Raw genomic sequence first — 18,182 nt, forward strand, 5'->3', positions numbered from 1 at the left:
AAGAGTAAAGGGCCTAAAACGGAACCTTGAGGAACACCGGATTTTATCGAAGAAGGAGATGAAGTACAATCATTCGCTCTTACAAATTGAGTGCGGTTAGTCAAAAAACATTGAATCCATTTTAAGATATTAGGGTCAATATTTATGGTAGCAATTTTGAGAAGCAGCAAGTGATGTGGAGCTTTTTCGAATGCTTCTGGAAAATAAAGAAACATGCATTCGAAAAACTGACCACGATCCAGGCCCGATGTTATGTCATTTGTAAAAGAGAGCAGTTGCGTTTCACAGGAATAGTGTCTACGAGAACCGCGCTGGAAGGGGTTAAAAAATGAATATGACTTGAGAAATGACACGAGATTTGAATAGATTACATGCTTCAAAAGTTTACATGGAATACTTGTTATCGAAATTGGTCTGTAACTAAGAGCGGACTGTGCATTGCCGGACTTGACAAGAGGAACCACCTTCGCCACCTTCCAGTCGCGTGGTACAGTCTAACACTCAATAGATTGCGTGAAGATATAAGATAAAAAGCAATTATCTCGCTAGCCCCGAAAAATACAAATAAAAACGCCGAAAAAGGTACTTCGGCACTAATCCTTAGAAAGAAATGGTATTAGGCCCAAGTTAGGCCCCATAGGATCGCCTAAAGTCTCTGGATCCTGAGAAAATAGCGCCAATGCCTGCCAGCCGGACACAAACAAATACTAACACGGTGACGACCAAAACCTCGCAAGGCGATTGGCTAATCAGTCTTCGTAGCTTTGGCAATCGCCATCTCGGGCCCTTCAAATCTTCGAAGCTTCGAGAAGGTTGTTCTAATCCAGTCGCACCAAGAGCACCCTAGAGCATCATTGTACTGAAGGCGTTCCTCGTCCATATAAGCGTCTATGGCACTGTATACACAATCAGCTTAACAATAATTCCCATCTCCACGGCTCTCTTGCAATTATATTGTTTTTTACGTATTTAAAAATAATAAAATTATATTAAAGCGATAGGTTTAAGGGCGACACTTTGCAGAGATTTCGACCTCGTCCCTTGTCGTTGCCGCGCGCGTAAAAAGTGTAAAAATCCTTCTTCTCTTACTTCTTGCCGCGAGGAGAGCGAAGTTGGGACTTCCCGACCGCCGTGCTGCGCGATGCGAGCGAAGGAAGCAGCCCTTGCAGCCCGCCAAGAATTGCACGACGAAGGGAGAACCATCGTATTGTCTGCGTGAAATACTTGTTTTAAAACATTACTCACGTTATGCGAAATTCCCCTTTGGCAGTATTCACGTTGCTACGCGTAATGTTGAATGGTTTTAAAAACTTCCACCGGGCTTATACCATCTTACTTTCCCGGATCACTTGTGGCTGTGGTCCATGGCATCCACGATGCCAAACACGACGGCTATGAGAATTAACAACTTCGCACCTCCGTCCTGAGTTACGTGACGGCCCATTTTAAACGTATTCCGTGACAGTGGTATAACTGTCGATTTCGTTCTTTCGCACATTGTGGGGGAATATACGACTTTTACAGCCAAGCTCTATAAGACTCACAGATCAGATTTGTTCGCGTTATTGTCCTCACGAAAAAAAAAAAGAACCTTCAACGATTGAAGCGAGAAGTGCATATGACGCATACACCATGCAGTACAGCATTCGTTTCAATAAAGAACAAGCTCAAAACAAACACCCGTACCACGTAATTTATGATAAGGTGCCCCTGATAACAATGCGAAGCACGTACGTAGCGCTCACCGCATACGTTTCGCGGTAATGATTACTGTTGCGCAAGCTGCCGCGGCGACGGCAGCTTGCAACGCGGGGAGTGGCGTCAGTATACCCTTTCATATGTAAACAATTACACCATCTTCCCGAGGGAAACCATGGGGTGATGCGGAGCATCGCGGATCGTTATTAACGGTGTTAGTAACGTTGTTAACTTGCGTGTTATTTCGTTGTTAACTTGCGTTGGTTACCACACATCGCGTGAACGTTGTTGGGAACTCCGCGATGCTCCGCATCACCCCATGGTTCCCCTCGGGAAGATGGTGTAATTTTTTAACGTGTATCACGCAGTAGTGATCACACGAACGCGTGCCGGTACGAAACTCATCCAGATCGAAACGGGCGGGGGCGGCGGGGATCGAACCCAGGAGGTTCCCAGCGCAAGCTTTCGCTCCACGCTCCGAGCTGAGACGCGTTAGCCCACTCGGCCACTTCCTCCCCTCGAACGCGCGCTGCGCGCTACCGCTGCTTATATTCACACTTGAAGGAGAGGAGACTAGAGCAGGAGAGTTGCGCATGCGCGCGCGGTGTGAGTAGAAGCGAACGCACGCGAAGTGCACGTAGCTGGTAGAGAGAGAGAGCGGAGAGAGTAACGCGCAGCTGTTGGAGAGAGGGAAGGAGGAGAGATGCGCATGCGTAGTGTGAGTGCGGACTACGACGCCGCGGGACATAGACCCGAGCAAGAGATGCTCCGCATCTAGAAAGTTTGGTACAGTGCAGTTACTTTTCTTTCGTACGTTCGCCCGTTTGTAGGGACAAGACCTTGTCCCTACAAACCAGTGTCCTCAAGCCGGTCGCCGGGGTCTTTTCCCTTTTTGTTCTTTGGTCTTTTCTTCCACGGTTTTGTGACCCTGGGCAACGTGTGTTTTCTGTGGGTTTGTGGGCCTATTTAGGAGGTTGTCTGAAAAATAAATTTTTAGCTGCGTCCAGAGTTTCGTGCCTTTCCGCCCTTTTTTATCTTCGCTAAAGGGTTAGATGTCTATCCTTTACGAGCTCGCCTGCCTACTTGCTTTAACTTCAACATATATTCGCGCCCTCTTGGTTTTTGCTTTTTTTTTGGGGGGGGGGGGGGAGGCGGGGGGGTGGTGGAGGCGAGAAAGTAGGCGTGCTCCCGTATTCGCTGTTGGACAGCCGTCGTTCTTGGGCGGGCCACTTATTCCAGCCGCGCCACGGCCTTATGTTGTATCTAATTTCTAGCACCTCGTGCCAGACACCTAGCGGTGGCAACGCAGCTTCCATCATCAGATCCACCACAGCCCCATGGGTACCGTCCGAAAGTACTGACGTCGAACCCGTGCTTGGCCATCTGCGAAGACCCTTGCTGACCTAAGACCTTCTAAGACGTCCCTATTTGTTTTGTTTTTTGGTGGGGGGAGGGGGGGGGGAGGAGGGGGATATGTGCGGGCAACCTGGGGATCCAAAGCGTTGGCCAAGGTTGGCCATCTTCTAAATCGTCAGTAGTCATTGCTACCGCGAGGGGGCAAGGGCAACTGGCATGGGCGTACCAACCCGGGGGGGGGGGCAAGGGGGCGCTTGCCTCCAGTTCTCAGAGTGGGGGGCAAGGCATGTGTTTTGCCCCCCCCCCCCCCCCCCCCCCTGAAACAGCCGCCACTGGGCAGGGCGAACACTGGCCGGCGGCGCCCAAGGAATGCCAAGGGCACCGCCCCCCCCCCCTCCCCCCCTCGCTCAAAAACAAGTTGGTACGCCACTGGCAACTGGTCTCGCCAGCGGCGCTCCACCGCTGATAAAAGGGCGTCGCAGCGTATGCCCGAGAGCTCTTGGGTTCGTGGCGCGGGCGATAACGGCCATTACATGTCTACGTATTGTTGAACCGGTGTGCTGTGTCACTCCCCGAGACGGGCAGCAGCAGGTGAATTCCCATGGAGTGGAAATGCGCACGAAGGTTTATCCACAAAAATATTTCCATAGGAGCACTCAAAAACAAAAAGCTCATCTTTCCAGTTCCTCTACGAATCAAAGCACAGTCCGACCCTCTTCGACTTTCAGAGGACGAGATAACAGATACCGCAACTGATATCCAAATATCAACCATCTTGTTATCTTCGGAAGTGTATACGCATCGAAAAACAAGTTGTCTTTGTCCTCCACTATGCAGAGTCGTCTCGTTGCCGCAGATCATATAATTTTCCGTTGAGCTTTATCTTGTAATAGCTCTTTGTCGTTTTTGCGATCTACGTTCACGTTGTCTTCAAAGGATCATCAGAACGACGTGAGTGTTTCCATTGAAAGCGACGTTTATTTCCTTTATATCGGCATGGAGTCGTGCTTTAAATACTTATCAAAAAGGCTGCCCGTGAGATTTCCGTATACGACGCTCTTTAGATAAAATTATTTCCAGCCTGGCGCTCACTTTTCCAACCACTGGCAGTATATTGCCTCCCCCCCAAAAAAAAGCAAAAAAAAAACATAATATAACTCTATTATTTTAACATTCCGTTTTAGCACTGCTAAACTACTTCCATCTTAGTTTGAAGTGGAGCATAGAGTTTGACATGGCTGCAAGAGCGAACGGGAAACTTTGGTAGGTAATCGAACTGAAATCGACTCTACAAAATATGTCGCGCTTAAAGTGAAAATTATTAGACTAGATGATTCTAAATCATTCACCTACAACGAATTGCTAAATAAATTAAATTTTGACGTTAATATTCAAGAGTAGGGTGTTTCACGTTTTCGAGGTTTATATATATATTCCTTAATTCGAAGATTTCTTTTGGGGAGTTATTTCCCCCCAGATGTGGTGTTTTTCGGTGTCAATTTTGTGGCGTCGGACAAAGCATATCTGCATATATCGGGTCTCGTGTTGAAGATAGCGGGATCGGAGGTCAGATTCCACATCTTTATAATGAATACTCGAGTGACCCGCATACTTGCAAACTCTCCCTCGTATGCAGATAAGACAACGAAAGGAGATAGGGTCTGCGGTTCTAGGAGGAAGCAGCAGCTTCACCTACATTGGAGGGTGGCTGTGTTACGCGTGTACGCAAAATAAAACTGCAGATAAAAGATATCTTCCCGCGAAGCCAGGGATTTTTTTACTCAACCACAGCTCCAATTTGGGGCTTCGTGTTGACTTTTACGGTACTGATTAGAAATAATCAAATTACATGTAGTCGATAAGTTTTTGGATCAATTTTTTATTCATTTGATTACAATTATTAGAAAGTAATCGCAGGAATAATCCCATTATTTTTGGAAGTACTAGAACCATTCGTAACCGTTACGATACATACCTCCTCTTTCTAATTGCGTCCTTTATTTGTACAGCTTTTCTAGCCAAGAATTCTTGAACAAAGTCTCCGATCAAACTTGTTGAACTAAGGAGGTAGGCAGTTTACAGTTTGGTGATTCCAGTCCAATAATGGACAGTACGATGGGCCCGTTTTCAAACCGGCCGAAAAAATCGATCGCTTTAAAAATATTAAGTAATCGGAAAACTAACGGCTCCTTTTAACACGATACCGTTTAGGTGCTCGAGTCGCAGAAAAGACGGCATCGGTGGCGTGACGGAAAAATCCTGATTGGTCCATAGGGTCATGACGTCACAGACACTTGAACTCGCGCGGGAATTTCAAACGACCCACAAGTTTCACGTGAAACGTGACGTCACGCGTGGAATGAGAGCGATTAAAACATGACATGTAATGCGAATTAAAGGCCACCGCTCCTCTCAAGAGATTTCACTTTATAAAGGAATTCACTTGTCTTAATGTTTAGGCGGGATTCGGATCCAAGGCCGTTCAGTTGCGAACTAGAAACGCTACTGACTAGGCGATGCGAGGCGCGCTTGCACGGCGAATGAAAAGGTGACGCGAACGGGGCTCAATAACGGTATCGCGTTACGCTCTTAAAGGCGAAGTTTAAGCGTTTTCCAAATTTTTAAGTAACGGCCTATCACTTTGCTTCTCAAATATTCCAGTAATCTAATTTAAGTATTTTCAACTTGGAGTAAATGTAATTGTAAGCGCCTACTTCCTTCAAGTAACTGTTTAGAAGATTAATTTTTTAATTGTCCCCGTATAAAAAAGAGATATCCGGTTCGTGATAACGTTTTGGGGGATCATGACACGGCACAGAGGGGTTTCAGTTGTCCCGTTTCTTCCGCGAGCTTCCTGCTTTGGATAATGCTTCGCCGTCTCGTGAGCGTTGCTGTTCCTCACGCAGCTAAAGGCCGACCAAAGGCAGCGACCGCGTGCATGTTAGGCGTCGCAAAGAGACACCGTGCCGTTCTGCAACCTGTCGGCGACTCTAAATTGCGACAATACGTCGGAATCATGTTCAAATCGGTGGTGTCAAGCAACTAACATGTTTGAATCGGCTACCAATGCACGTAGTATTCCCGTCAACAAATTGTTCCATATGCTGCTTTCTGCCTTCCGTAGTTTTCTTCATTGAAGCTCAGACGCCACTGCAACCGGCCCCGAAATGACTACGTCGAGACGCGTTCCAGTAACTCAAGACATCGACGGCGAACCGCGCTGCGTCTACTTCAGCCCCGCCCTTTGCCGTCAAATTCCCACCTTTGAACCACAAGACGGCGATATCATTCAGGTGAGTGTTTCTCCGGGCGACGTTCATTTGCGCCTCTGTATATAACCTGGACAAAAATTGCCAGACCCCAATTCAATCGCATTTATTGTAAATAAAAGTGCACTCAGAGTCTCTTTCATAGAGTTCTGAAAAGGCTGTGGTGTGTTTGTGTGTGTGTGCGTGCGTTTTTCTTTCTCTTTTTATTGGAAACATATTTTCAAAGTTTCGAAGTTTCGTTTTCCGTGTACATACAATGTTGCGGTCTTCCTGACAAAAATGAGTTCCGAATACAGCTTGACGAGGTCAGGGAGGGGGACAAGGCGACGACGATGACAACGCAAATGCACACATACATGCAACAACGAATGTCATCCCCTCTACTGAATTATAAGTAAAGTTATAACTTTAATGAATAAATGAATACTAAGGCTTCAATAAAAACCGGAACCTTGCTATACTGTACTAAGATTCGATGAGTATAATAATACTAAATTCTTGACGAGAGGTTTCTTAGGACGCTTCACACGTCAGAGATCAATTTGATTCTCAGTACTTAAGCATGCTTTTTTAAGGTAATACTCAAGTTCAGTGTACCGTTTGGTAAAATTATTCAACTCCTTGTGCACGCCTGTGAAGTCCTTAAATGTGTTCATTCCGAATCTTTCATTGCTCTTCTTATGGTAGTCAAAATATTTATTTAGTAATATCAGGCCTTTCGTGTGACTAATTCCTTGACAGTATGAAAACGCGATATTTTTACAGAAACGGAAGTTACACAAAATATAACTCTCCTTAATTTATGAGTAGGAACAATAAAGAAAAATTTATGGCGAAAGCGAGCTGAGGATGCTTGACCTAACCTAACCTGACCTAGACTAAAATCAAAGTTTAGGGAGTCCGAGGAACGATACAACACAAACTTTTCAAACAATTATGATATTTATTGATAAAATTAATGTCTATATAGGCTTCGGGGCCATTTAAAAATGTTTGTCAATAAATATTATAAATGTCTCAGACTTCTGTGGCATGTCGTCCATTCTTTGATAGCCTCGGGGTTTTAGTTTATTACAGGGGTCTCAAACCTCGGCCCGCGGCACAGAGTCGACCAGGCCGGCGGTGACCACGGTATTTCCAGTGACCCGCAGCCCAAAATCTAAAAACAAGCGCAAGTAAAAACAACTGCGTCCCGACACGCACCAAGAGCGCAAACGAAGATACAAGAAACAATGGGGGAAAACTGCACCGAAGCGCGGATTGTTTCGCGATGTTATTGATTCTACATTGTAATCACCAGCATTATTACTCGTACACGTTTCCTGCTGGATGTCTGTGTAACTATGACATTACTTTGCGTTTTCATGCGGATCGTCATTGCGTCTGTCATAACTAGTACATATTGTCATCATCAGATTTACTATTCTCATTAGTCATCTTCCTTGTGTGAATATGTCAAAGTTCTTAGGCGCTCTAATTTATGCCTGCAGAGTTCTCTTGTTAATGTTTTCGTCCGTCGCGCAGGCGGTCTGCGCTCCGCGCTGGGAACATTTTCTGTGGTCGGTGTCCCGTGCAGAACAAAGGTCCCCAGCTTCTCCTTATTCCTCCACATTGTCATAGAACACGGAGCGTGATGGTACACACATATCCAAGCGTGACCAAATTCCATACCCCAGAAGTAGTTCTCCCGGGGATGCACTCACTCCCTGGAAGGGGCGCCCTGAGATAGTTGATGAGGAATTGTGCCAGCCTCTTTTCTAAGTCTCCCTTCTTGCAGTTGGCTTTCGGACAGCGCCGGCCAATGCTCCTTGTGCTGATGGTACCACCTCACGCGAAATAATACAAACGGGGGAACCAGTGTCCACTGCCATGGTAAGGGGCACACCATCCAATCAGGTCTGTCTTTCGACGGAAGGCTCGAGCCTCGTCCTTTTACAGGAGTGTGCCACGTACACAGAAGACAAGTCCACCTCTTCGTCGCTTTACACTTCCGCTACGGCTGCTACCGCTGTCTACCGTCGACCGGGTGACGAAAAATCTTTTTTTGCTTTCTGCACTTCTATGCAAAATGCCCTTGTCGGCTACATCTTAAGCACTTTGCAAACTTGTGGCGGCACGTCTCTCCTGAATGTGATCTGTTCCCGCAACGCTCGCATTTGCATTTCATCGACCGGTCATACATTCTTTCCTAGTCAACCGATTTTCCCGCCATTCTGTTTAACTCGGCTTCGGTCTTCACCTCGTTCCCTTCCATATTCCTTAGCTCTCTGGTAGCTACTTCGGCCGCGGTCGCCACATCTTCCGCCTCTTGCCGTATGAGGTCTCGCTTTGACAATAGCTACCGCTGAACCGTCCGATTTCGCACTCCGTAAACAATACGGTGCCTTAGAATTCGGTCTAGGCTGCCACCGATATTGCAGCTGTCAGCTATTTTCCGCAGCTCCACAATAAAATCTTGTACGGACCCATCTTCCTGCTGCTGTCGGTTGAAGAATTTGTAGCTCTGCGGGATTTCATTCGGCCGTGGAGCGTAGTGTTCATTGAGAATGTTTACAACTTCTTTGTACGTTAGTTCGTTTATCTTCCGCGGTGCACACAATCCTTTTAAAACATCAATCGTCCGGGAGCCTAACGCAGCCACCAACAACGCGCGTTTCCTCTTGTCCTCCGTAATCTCATTACGCTCAAAATAGGCTTCCACACGAATCCAATGCGTATCCCAACTTATCTGTATAGTTTTTTCGAAGTGGGGAACTTGAAACACCGTCGTCGTCGCTGTCGCAGTTGCCAATGCTGCAGTGAAACGCGTGTGCCCGCGGTTGCTTGGGCTCATCTCGTCGCCACTGTTATGTTTTCGTCCGTCGCGTAGGCGGTCTGCGCTCCGCACTGGGAACAGCCACTCTGGTCGGTGTCCATTGCATAACAAAGTTCATTCAAACTAGCACCAAAGATATAGCCCGCACTTGGGGGCGTCACAACAAAAGGGTGTTATCGCTTAATAATAATAATAATAATAGTTTTATTAGCACAAAATCATTCACACGCATCAATTACTGCCTCACAAAAGCACTTGCATGCTTGTGTGTGAGACAGGCTGTCCATAAAAGAAAAGCAAATCAAACAGAAAAAGAAAACAGAAAAAGAAACAAGGGTAAAATAAACACATTTTAATTTCGACACACCATGTTACAAACTTAGTTTTATGTAAACATTGCACCTTACCGCGAAATAAAATGGCAGATTAAATAAAACATGTCACACGCTTTCCAAATACGGTCAAAGCTAAGAAAAAAAACTGTCTGTGCTGTTTGCCCTATACAACCATATATTTTACATTGCACTTCGCAGAAAGTTGGGTACACCTAGGAGAACACAATGGGTTTGTTAACAACAAGTAACACCTAGATAAGGAACATTGACGGATTCCACGGGAATGACGCTGCTGCAACATATTGTCATCATTACATTTACTATTCTCCTTAGTCATCTGCCCAGTGTGAATATGTCAAAGTTCTTAGGCGCTCTGATTTATGACTGTAGAGTTATCTGCGTCAAATATACTTTGGAATGTCATAATGCGCAAAATTTTCCATTTAAAAAGAAAGCATATGCAGTAACTTCACTTACACTTCTTTTTGAATTATTGCTCCAGTTTTAAGTTGTTGTATATCAATGCTTACTTACACTTATTCGTATAGTTTTTCCTTACTTAAATTATCATATATTGTACGGCCCTTGAGAATGCGATAAGTCTCTAATTCGACCCTTTAGCCAAAACGTTTGGAGACCCCTGGTCTATTACGTAGCAATACACTATTAATTTTATTATAGTCGAAATTAAATTTTCTGTTTCTCTATCGTAAAATAAAAATAAAGAAAGCAACTTATGATCTGCTCTTTGAGCCGAGAAAAATGCAATAACCTTCAATTATTTATATATATAAGAAAATGTATTGCTTACGGGCGATTTTAAAGTAAAACGTTTTCCACAACAGCATGCCTTTGGGGATCCTTTCATATTATCTGATTTGAAATAAAAACAGTTATCCATATTAAACTATAATTTACTCAAAGAGCAGTGTGCTAAACGAACAATTAAGACATATTAAAGTACTCTAAAAAATACTTAATCTAGCGCTACGTTTGAAGAACGATACGCACTAAAATACAATGAAGTTATTTTGTCATAAAACCCACCCAAACGTATACTTACAGTGCGTGTTTTGTTCGCTAACAAAGCATTAAATGTATGCTCTTACTATCTATACTTTTAGTTGCAAGATGTCGTCTACATGTGCACCTCGGCGCTAAAATGCGAAGGCCATCAAAAGTATTATTCAAAAACTGTACCTCGAATATAAACGCTATATTGCAGTTTACTATAGTCAATGCCAACATAAGACAGGGAGGGCCTAGGGGTTGTCCAGCATATTGTTATCACTTTTTAATGTGATCACAAGATGCCTTCTTTGAGAAAGCAGTAGTAACTGTAAATAAATAAATAAATAATGAATCGGATTGCGGCGTTAGCTTGATAAAGAAGAGACAGCACGAGACAAAAACCAAGAAATCTAAGCATAATCAGTCACGTCGTGTCGTTCTTAAACTGTCGGTTGCAATGGATATTTTTAGGTGCGAGTTTTTGTTTAAGTAAGGTATATTATCGTACTATTATTTATTTATTTATTTATTTATTTATGCAAATACCGGCTGCGTCGTTAGGCATTATACTTTGGGATACATGAACTCCGTTCAAATAAATAGAATATTCAAAATTCATGCACGACAGAAGGAGGGGATACACGCACAAAAGGGGGCACAGACGCAAAAAGGGGTACATGGACTGCGTACACATAATGAACACATTCAAAACAGACTTTTACAAACTTCAACTACTCTACTTAAGTTACCCGAGTTTAACTACCTTTCTGAGTTGTTTAGTAACTTTCAATTGCATTTTATTTTGGTAATTAGTAGTGTACTTTAATTACTTTTTCCGGGCAACTTCACCTCAAAATGAGAAATTACTTTCGAATGTGAGTGGTAGGTTTGCTTAGCAATACATATTAGGCAGGGGTGGGGGAATGCGGTTTGGAGGTTCCAAAACCCATTAAAATTTTCACGAGTCCACCACTAAAAGAGCCCTGCCATGAGGCACGGGGAGCAGGGAGGCACATCGCAAGTGAGGCCGAGTAACTGCGGGATTAGGTCCGAAGACAGAGGTTTCTTTTTGTCCCGAAGCTTAAGGGGTCGACGCATTTTAAGGAAGGGCTCGTGCCCGCTCCTCTCCACCGTAGGAACTCTCGCCCACTACAGGATGTGTGCCTGCATCCTCACTCCAACAAAATGCAGCACTCACTCTGAAGCTCTTATCTCGTGCTTCCCTAGATTGTGTTGTATTTGCAGAATCGCGCGCTAAATGGCAACGCGGAGGTGACCTCTTTGCTTGCCTTTCCCCCCAAAGCTCAGAATATTCAGGTCTTCCAAGATTCGAAGATCTTTGGAGAAAGCTTAGTAATTTTCCCAACGTTTTTACATTAAGTAATAATAAACACGTAGTGTTGCGAAGTATTTTAAGTACAGTGTGCTTAAAATTACTACTTCAAGTATGTTTTAAAAACTTGTAATTTGCTTGACGTGCATTCTCTGGGTTTGTACTTGTACTTTACTACAGTATTTTTATGGTACTTTCCGTGGAAACTAAATCTCACGACTTCAAAGTACATTCCCCAAATCTAAAAACAAAAAAGGGCATTTCGTCATCTGAAAACGCGCTATCTTCTTTCTAGACGTCCTCTGGTCATTTGTATGAGTGAAGTAATGGCAGCTATAAGACCGATACAAATAAGTGCCTTATAATTTTTTTTGTGTCTTCAATAGTTTTTCAGCGATAGTAAAACAACCAAGCTGTGGCGACTTGACTTTATGCAATATTTTCCGCCATTTAAAAAAAAAAAAAAAAACGATTGCTCTTCCGATGCCCCCAGAGCAATGCATACCAGTTAAAAAAGAACACTGTAAAGGGGATGGAAGAGCATCATAAAAGATTGTGTTGAAACTACTTGTACTTTATTTTAAAATTACATTGTATTTATAATACTTTGCTTTAAGTACATTGCACCCGTTGTACTTACAACTTTACTTGTGCTACGCACATAACTTATTTACTTCGTACCTTACTTCAAGTACTTTTTAGATGTACTTTAGGCTACACAGTAAACAAGAAAACTGTCTGCAAAATCGAACTCAGGTAGTGTTAAACCTCAAAGTAGAAATCATAGATTCTTGGTAAACAATTGACCCCGAAACAAAGAATTACGAAACAATTAGGAACGCAGAAGCAGATTTAGCTCTTAAAACATTTCTGTGGAAACGTAAACCGGTTTATATTTGGCCGGCAGAATTTTGCTAATAGATAAAAACTTGTGTACTTTGTTGCCACCACAAAGAAATATAAGAGCAACTTCGAAAGTAATTCGCTACTTTTTACGGTAGTTAATAATTTACTCAATTACTTTTTATTTGAGTAATTTCTACTGTACTCAAAGTACTTTTGAGGTGAATACTAAGTACGTTAAAATAATTACTTTTTTTTTATTAACTTGTACATGTCTGATTCGAAATTCATGCACACACACGCAAAAAGAAAAAAAAAAGAATACATTTCTACCAACATTAAAAACGAGCCTGTTGGTAAATATACTTAGACAACAGGAAAGAATAAACACGAAAACGAAAAAGTTATTTGCGTCAGTTTTCGTTCCGTTTTCGTGTTGATTCTTTCCGTTTCCGCTTTTTTTAAAACACATTTCTGTATTTCAATAAAACAGTAGGTCTTATGTACGGGGGTACATAGATTGTGTACACGTGATGAACATATTCAAAATTTAGGCACACACTTAAAAAGAAAACGCTCTATCACTGTGTGATAGTGCGTTTTTTATATGATAGAGCGTTATGGTTTTTAATTTACAATTACGAAATAAGGACATGGAGGACAAACAGACAACACAATCTTCCGACTTGCAACGGAACGTGGAAAGTCGAAAGCCTGTGCTGCCTGCTGTGCTGTGCTGGCTGATGTTTGATCACCTGGCAAAACATAATGGTGTGCTGTCTGTGCTGTCTGTGCTCTCTGCTTGTCTTGTATGACCCTCTTTAGTTTTCGTAAATTATACACCTTCTCCGATATCTAAGAGTGACCCAACCTGATTCATTTTTTTTTTATTTCTGTACAACTTGTGTATCGGCGGTAGTCTCATGTCAGAGACTTTCATGCATGATTCTCGAGCTTTTCTAACTTTTGTACTACAGGTAACTACGAGGCGGTTCCCGGATGACACTTGCGCGTTCTAAAATTGACCTGATCAAAAAATAATAATCTATGTTTCACGTTACGTGATATATTAAAAAAAGGAGTCAAACGGACAAAGTACAACATTTTACTAACCTTGGCGAAGAGTATAATCAATGTGATCATTCCATTTTAAATTGGACGGAAGATAAACCCTCAGGTACTTATGTATTTCATTTCATTTGATTTATTATTGCTTAAAGATTCTTTGGAGGGCATTACATAATTACACGTTCAAGTATTACAGTTTTCAGTTCATATGCAGTTGGGCAAGTTGCGCCACGTGAAAACAAATATATTTACACTTTTTTATATTTAAGCTGATTTCCCAGTGGTCACACAAAGTTCGCAGCACTTATAAACCGTCCTAAAGTGCACAAGCATACTTGTCACGTTCAACTATTTTGTATACTGTACAATCGTTCTCAAATAGTTTAGCATGAGACTTTCAGAAATGCCATTGATAAATTTAGAAATAATATTTGTGGGTGTACTGTCAACTATAAACCAATCCAGCACAGTAAATGAGCCACAATCTCGGTTCTTGTGTGTGTGTGTGCGTGATAGGTTTAGTTTGAGATAGAGAACCTACAAAAAACAGCAAGCGCCATGATGCTACACTTTTAAAGCTGCTTGATTGGTTCCGTTAAGTCGTAGCATCGGCTGCTGTTCAACTTAAAGAAAACGCAGTGCAGGGGCAGAATCTGTCGCACACTTACTTTTAGAGTGCGGCGATGTTGCTCCGACTGACGAATCTAAAAGTTGGTGTTCTGCGCCCAAGCGCGACCAGCACCCGTACGGTCTGTTGTGGGGGCCAACAAAACCATGAAGCGGAACCTTGAAGTGGTGAAAACCGGTTGGTCGTCTCCTTCCTCGTAATATTGCACCCCTGTGGCGTCATGGCAACCTTCGTGTGTTGCTCCCGGCACCTCTATATTCTATGCGCCCCTAGGTTTACGGTGCGGCGGGATCTACGCGGTCACCGGCCCAATCAGGAGCTCCTCCCTTGGATCGCCCGACCCCGCTCATTCGCGCATGGGTAAGGGCGGCAGCGTAATCACGTGGCGAAACATAAACGTGTGACTGAACAAACTATCACGTATAGCTCCCGTCGCACTGTCGGCTTAGAGGTGAAGGGAGTGGAGTGGTTGTCGTCTGCTGGGGCTTCCCGCAATCTGTTTATCACATGCGAGACTAAATTTTCGCAGCGTGATTTTGAGTCTACCTCCAGATTATACAGAGCCAAGAGTTATATGAGCCCATATTTACCCGGTGGCTTTCATGACAGCGTTCGACATTCGAACACACGTGACTCTCAGTTCGGAATGAAAAAAATGGTCTTCGAGGGATATAAAGGACATGTAAACGTACCCAAACCTTCTTTTTTTACCGTACCGGTTTTATAATAAAATAAATATACGTCATTTTTCGTTTATGAGAAACATAAACTGGTATTCATTTCATACAATTAACTACCTAACTCAGAATTACTTGACTATCTTATTTATTTCACACATTGAAACAAAGTAAAAAAAGACAAGCACTTGTAAAATGGGATGGATAATGAGATGGAAGACTAGTAGAAGACAGCGCTTGTCCTGTCTTCTTTTTTCTTATAGTTGTCTTTTTTGAGCTTGAGTTTATTTTGATAACCTAATCAATTTTACAAGCTCACCTCGGAATGATAAGCTCACTGAATCATTGTGGGTAAATTCAGCAGATGCTTTCTTGTCTTCTTGTTTAATCTTGTAATCTTGTAAACAACAATAAAAATTCTTGTTTTAGGTTTTTGCTGAACCTCTTCTTTTTTAATTTTCTTTGTCTTCTTCTTTTTTTTTTTTGATGCAGGTAACCTACCCCAGATCCGGGACACACTGGGTGCAGCAGATTATTCAGCTGATTTTGTCTAAAGGGGTGTCGGTGAAAACGTTCAATGAATTCCTGGAAAAGGCGCCTTTTCTCGAAGTCCAAGAAGTCAAGACGACCGCATCCCCCAGACTCCTGCGGACCCATTTCTCGATGAGCAAACTTCGCCTCAGCGAGAAGGCCAAGTACATTTACGTCGCACGCAACCCCTGGGACTGTTGCGTATCGTGCTACTATCTGATACGAGAAAGTCCGGCAACCGAGTTTACAAATGGAACATGTGATGACTTTCTTGACGCTTTTCTCGAAGCAAAGATTGGCTTTGGCGACTACTTTGAGCACGTACTCTCCGGGTATAACCACAGGGGAGACTCAAACGTATTCTTTGTCACGTACGAGGAACTCCAGACGAACAAGAAAGATGTTGTGCTCAGGTTGGCTGAGTTCCTAGGGAAGCATCACAGGAAAGTGCTCGAAGAAAACCAAGAGGTTCTTCAGCAAGTTATGGAGAAAACCACCGTGGCTTTCATGAAGAATTTTATGACAACGAAACCAAAGGAGGTCCTTAAGGTGCTTAAAAAGAACTCACCGCACCTGCAGCCGGCTCAAGTCATCAGCAACCAGGAGTCTTGCCAATCGACCGACATCCACATCCTCCGTAAAGGAGTGGTCGGCGACTGGAAGCAACACTTCACTCCTGAAAACATCGTGAAGATGCAGACTGCCATCATGGAGCGAACAAAGGGCTCGGATATCATGGATCTTTGGAAATGTGACTGAGATTCTATGATTCGTGGAACGTACCGGTAAAAAAAAAACAAAAACACCTTCCCTATTCTACGAGCATAAACCAGAACCTCTTTATTTCTCATATTTTACATATAACCAAACAATAATTCACGTTAACACTAATAATGTTGAAATAAGCCTCGTGCTTGCAGGATTGGGTATTGGTGTGCGAGGTATAGTTTTCTTGAGATGGGTGTCATCCGGGGGGTGCAAAAAAATTTGATACACGCGCAAATCGAGAAGTTAAATAAATTAGTAATCAATCGGAATAATACTTTGCAAACGTGCATTCTTTACTTATTTAAAAAATTCTGAACTGACCGAGAACTTTAGTAATACGCTGCATACTTGAACCGCAAATGGCCAATTATGTTTACTTTAATTTCTATATAACAGATACGTCCCTTATTGAAGCATTTACTAAAGTGCAGCGCTCGGACTGCTCACTTGAAACAATACTGGGAGCAAAGGTTTTTGTGTTTCTATTTCTGACAGATAGAGCGAAGCATATATCGCGCAGCCCGATAGCTTGATACTCTTTGGTTCATATAAGCACTGAAATGCCAGGAACGCTCCGCTCTCAAGGTTTATATGCCAGCTTCAATGCGCTGTAGAGGAAATAGGGCGTCGTCTGCTTCACGGCATCGGCTTTAGGCGAGACCGATGGAGGCGAAGCTCGTTGCCGATCGTTTACGCTGGGAGAGCGTGGGTTTCATTTGAAGATCCCAGCAGTTTAGCAACCGTGGCTGGGGGGTCTGGCAAACGGGAAATTATATGTTCTCTCCGCCACCTTGTGTTCCGTTCTCACAACTACGGCGCGCTGAAAGTGGGGTCGTAGCCATCGCACGGGCGAGGCCATGCCTGCCGGCATCTCCCCAAGAGATGTCCAGATCCGATTCTCGGTCTCCCAACATGCGCGAGCGGAAAAGTAACGCCGCCAAACAACAGTAATTTGTTTTTATCATCTAGCATTTATATGGTTAAAGACATATCATAAACGGGGTATTTTTTTAAGCTTAACATATTTTTTTTTAAAGACGGGAAAGTTACACGGGCAGTTTTTGCAGCCGAATTACACGGCCAGAGGGATATAGTATAGGAGGCTAATTGTAACGATCAGTTGGAAATTAAGTAAAATGTGTTAACTTTTTAATTAGTGAAAATAGAGATATGCTTCCAATTAGAATCTTCCCGAGGGTCATCAAAAACCACTAAATCAATGTTTTTTTATAACTACTTTGAGCGCCTGGGAAGCGTTGAAACGCTCTAAAGGTGCAACAAACATAAGGACTATGATAAGAGACGGAAATATCGCGCATGCGCGTTAGAGCATCTGAAGCCTTGCTCTTGCTGCACAAGTGGTAATTCTAGCGCACTATTGCGTTTCTCAGGCGCTCAAGGTTTTTCTAAAAATTACTGACTTGGTGGTTTTGGATAATGCTCATCAAGTTTTTAATTGGAACCATAGAATTTTAGAAGTACAAGCAAACTTAAGTATTAAATTGTTATTTAGGAAACCACGCACATTTTCACTATCAGTATCCGTAGATAAGCTGTTCCATTCATCGATACATTTAAGAGTAACAAAAAAGGGTTTGTAAAAGAGTCATGGTTGAAGCAATGAGGCCGAATAAATATCATTAGTTTCGTTCTTGTTGCGTTATTAAAGTTTACATAGGTATAATGTTTCTGAATATATATATGAAGTGATGACCATGTAGCGATAAAAAAAAAAGTTTATTCGAGTCAACATCATTCTAGTATTAATGGATATAATGTTCGCATCGAATTTCAGCAAGGAGACGGATTTTATGGATCGATAGCGATTGAAATTAAATCGGAAAGCGTTC

General features: G+C 43.0%; 1 protein-coding gene across 2 annotated transcripts; it reads left to right on the forward strand.

Moving 5' to 3' along the window:
- The first annotated feature begins 3,869 nt into the window (after nucleotides 1–3,869).
- LOC120844206 (amine sulfotransferase-like) lies at nucleotides 3,870–16,601 on the forward strand. 2 transcript variants are annotated; one of them, XM_040215860.2, is made up of 3 exons: nucleotides 3,870–4,005; nucleotides 6,179–6,347; nucleotides 15,526–16,601. In XM_040215860.2, the coding sequence occupies exons 2-3, from the start codon at nucleotides 6,222–6,224 to the stop codon at nucleotides 16,321–16,323; spliced, it is 924 nt and encodes a 307-aa protein (XP_040071794.1). In that variant the 5' UTR covers nucleotides 3,870–4,005; nucleotides 6,179–6,221; the 3' UTR covers nucleotides 16,324–16,601. The 2 variants fall into 2 exon arrangements, with proteins under 2 accessions (XP_040071794.1, XP_040071798.1); XM_040215864.3 differs by lacking the exons at nucleotides 3,870–4,005; nucleotides 6,179–6,347 and adding an exon at nucleotides 14,991–15,038 and having other exon boundaries at nucleotides 15,526–16,344.
- The last annotated feature ends 1,581 nt before the right edge of the window (nucleotides 16,602–18,182 follow it).

This window comes from Ixodes scapularis, unplaced genomic scaffold (genome assembly GCF_016920785.2).
Source record: "Ixodes scapularis isolate PalLabHiFi unplaced genomic scaffold, ASM1692078v2 PGA_scaffold2__306_contigs__length_199485367, whole genome shotgun sequence".
NCBI classification, from domain to species: Eukaryota; Metazoa; Arthropoda; class Arachnida; order Ixodida; family Ixodidae; genus Ixodes; species Ixodes scapularis.

Bases quoted from the DNA above. Each gene is read 5' to 3' on its own strand.
- LOC120844206 (XM_040215860.2), top strand. From the start codon at position 6,222: ATGACTACGTCGAGACGCGTTCCAGTAACTCAAGACATCGACGGCGAA. The intron at 6,348-15,525 runs GTGAGTGTTTCT...TTTTTGATGCAG, and splicing joins AAGACGGCGATATCATTCAG to GTAACCTACCCCAGATCCGG.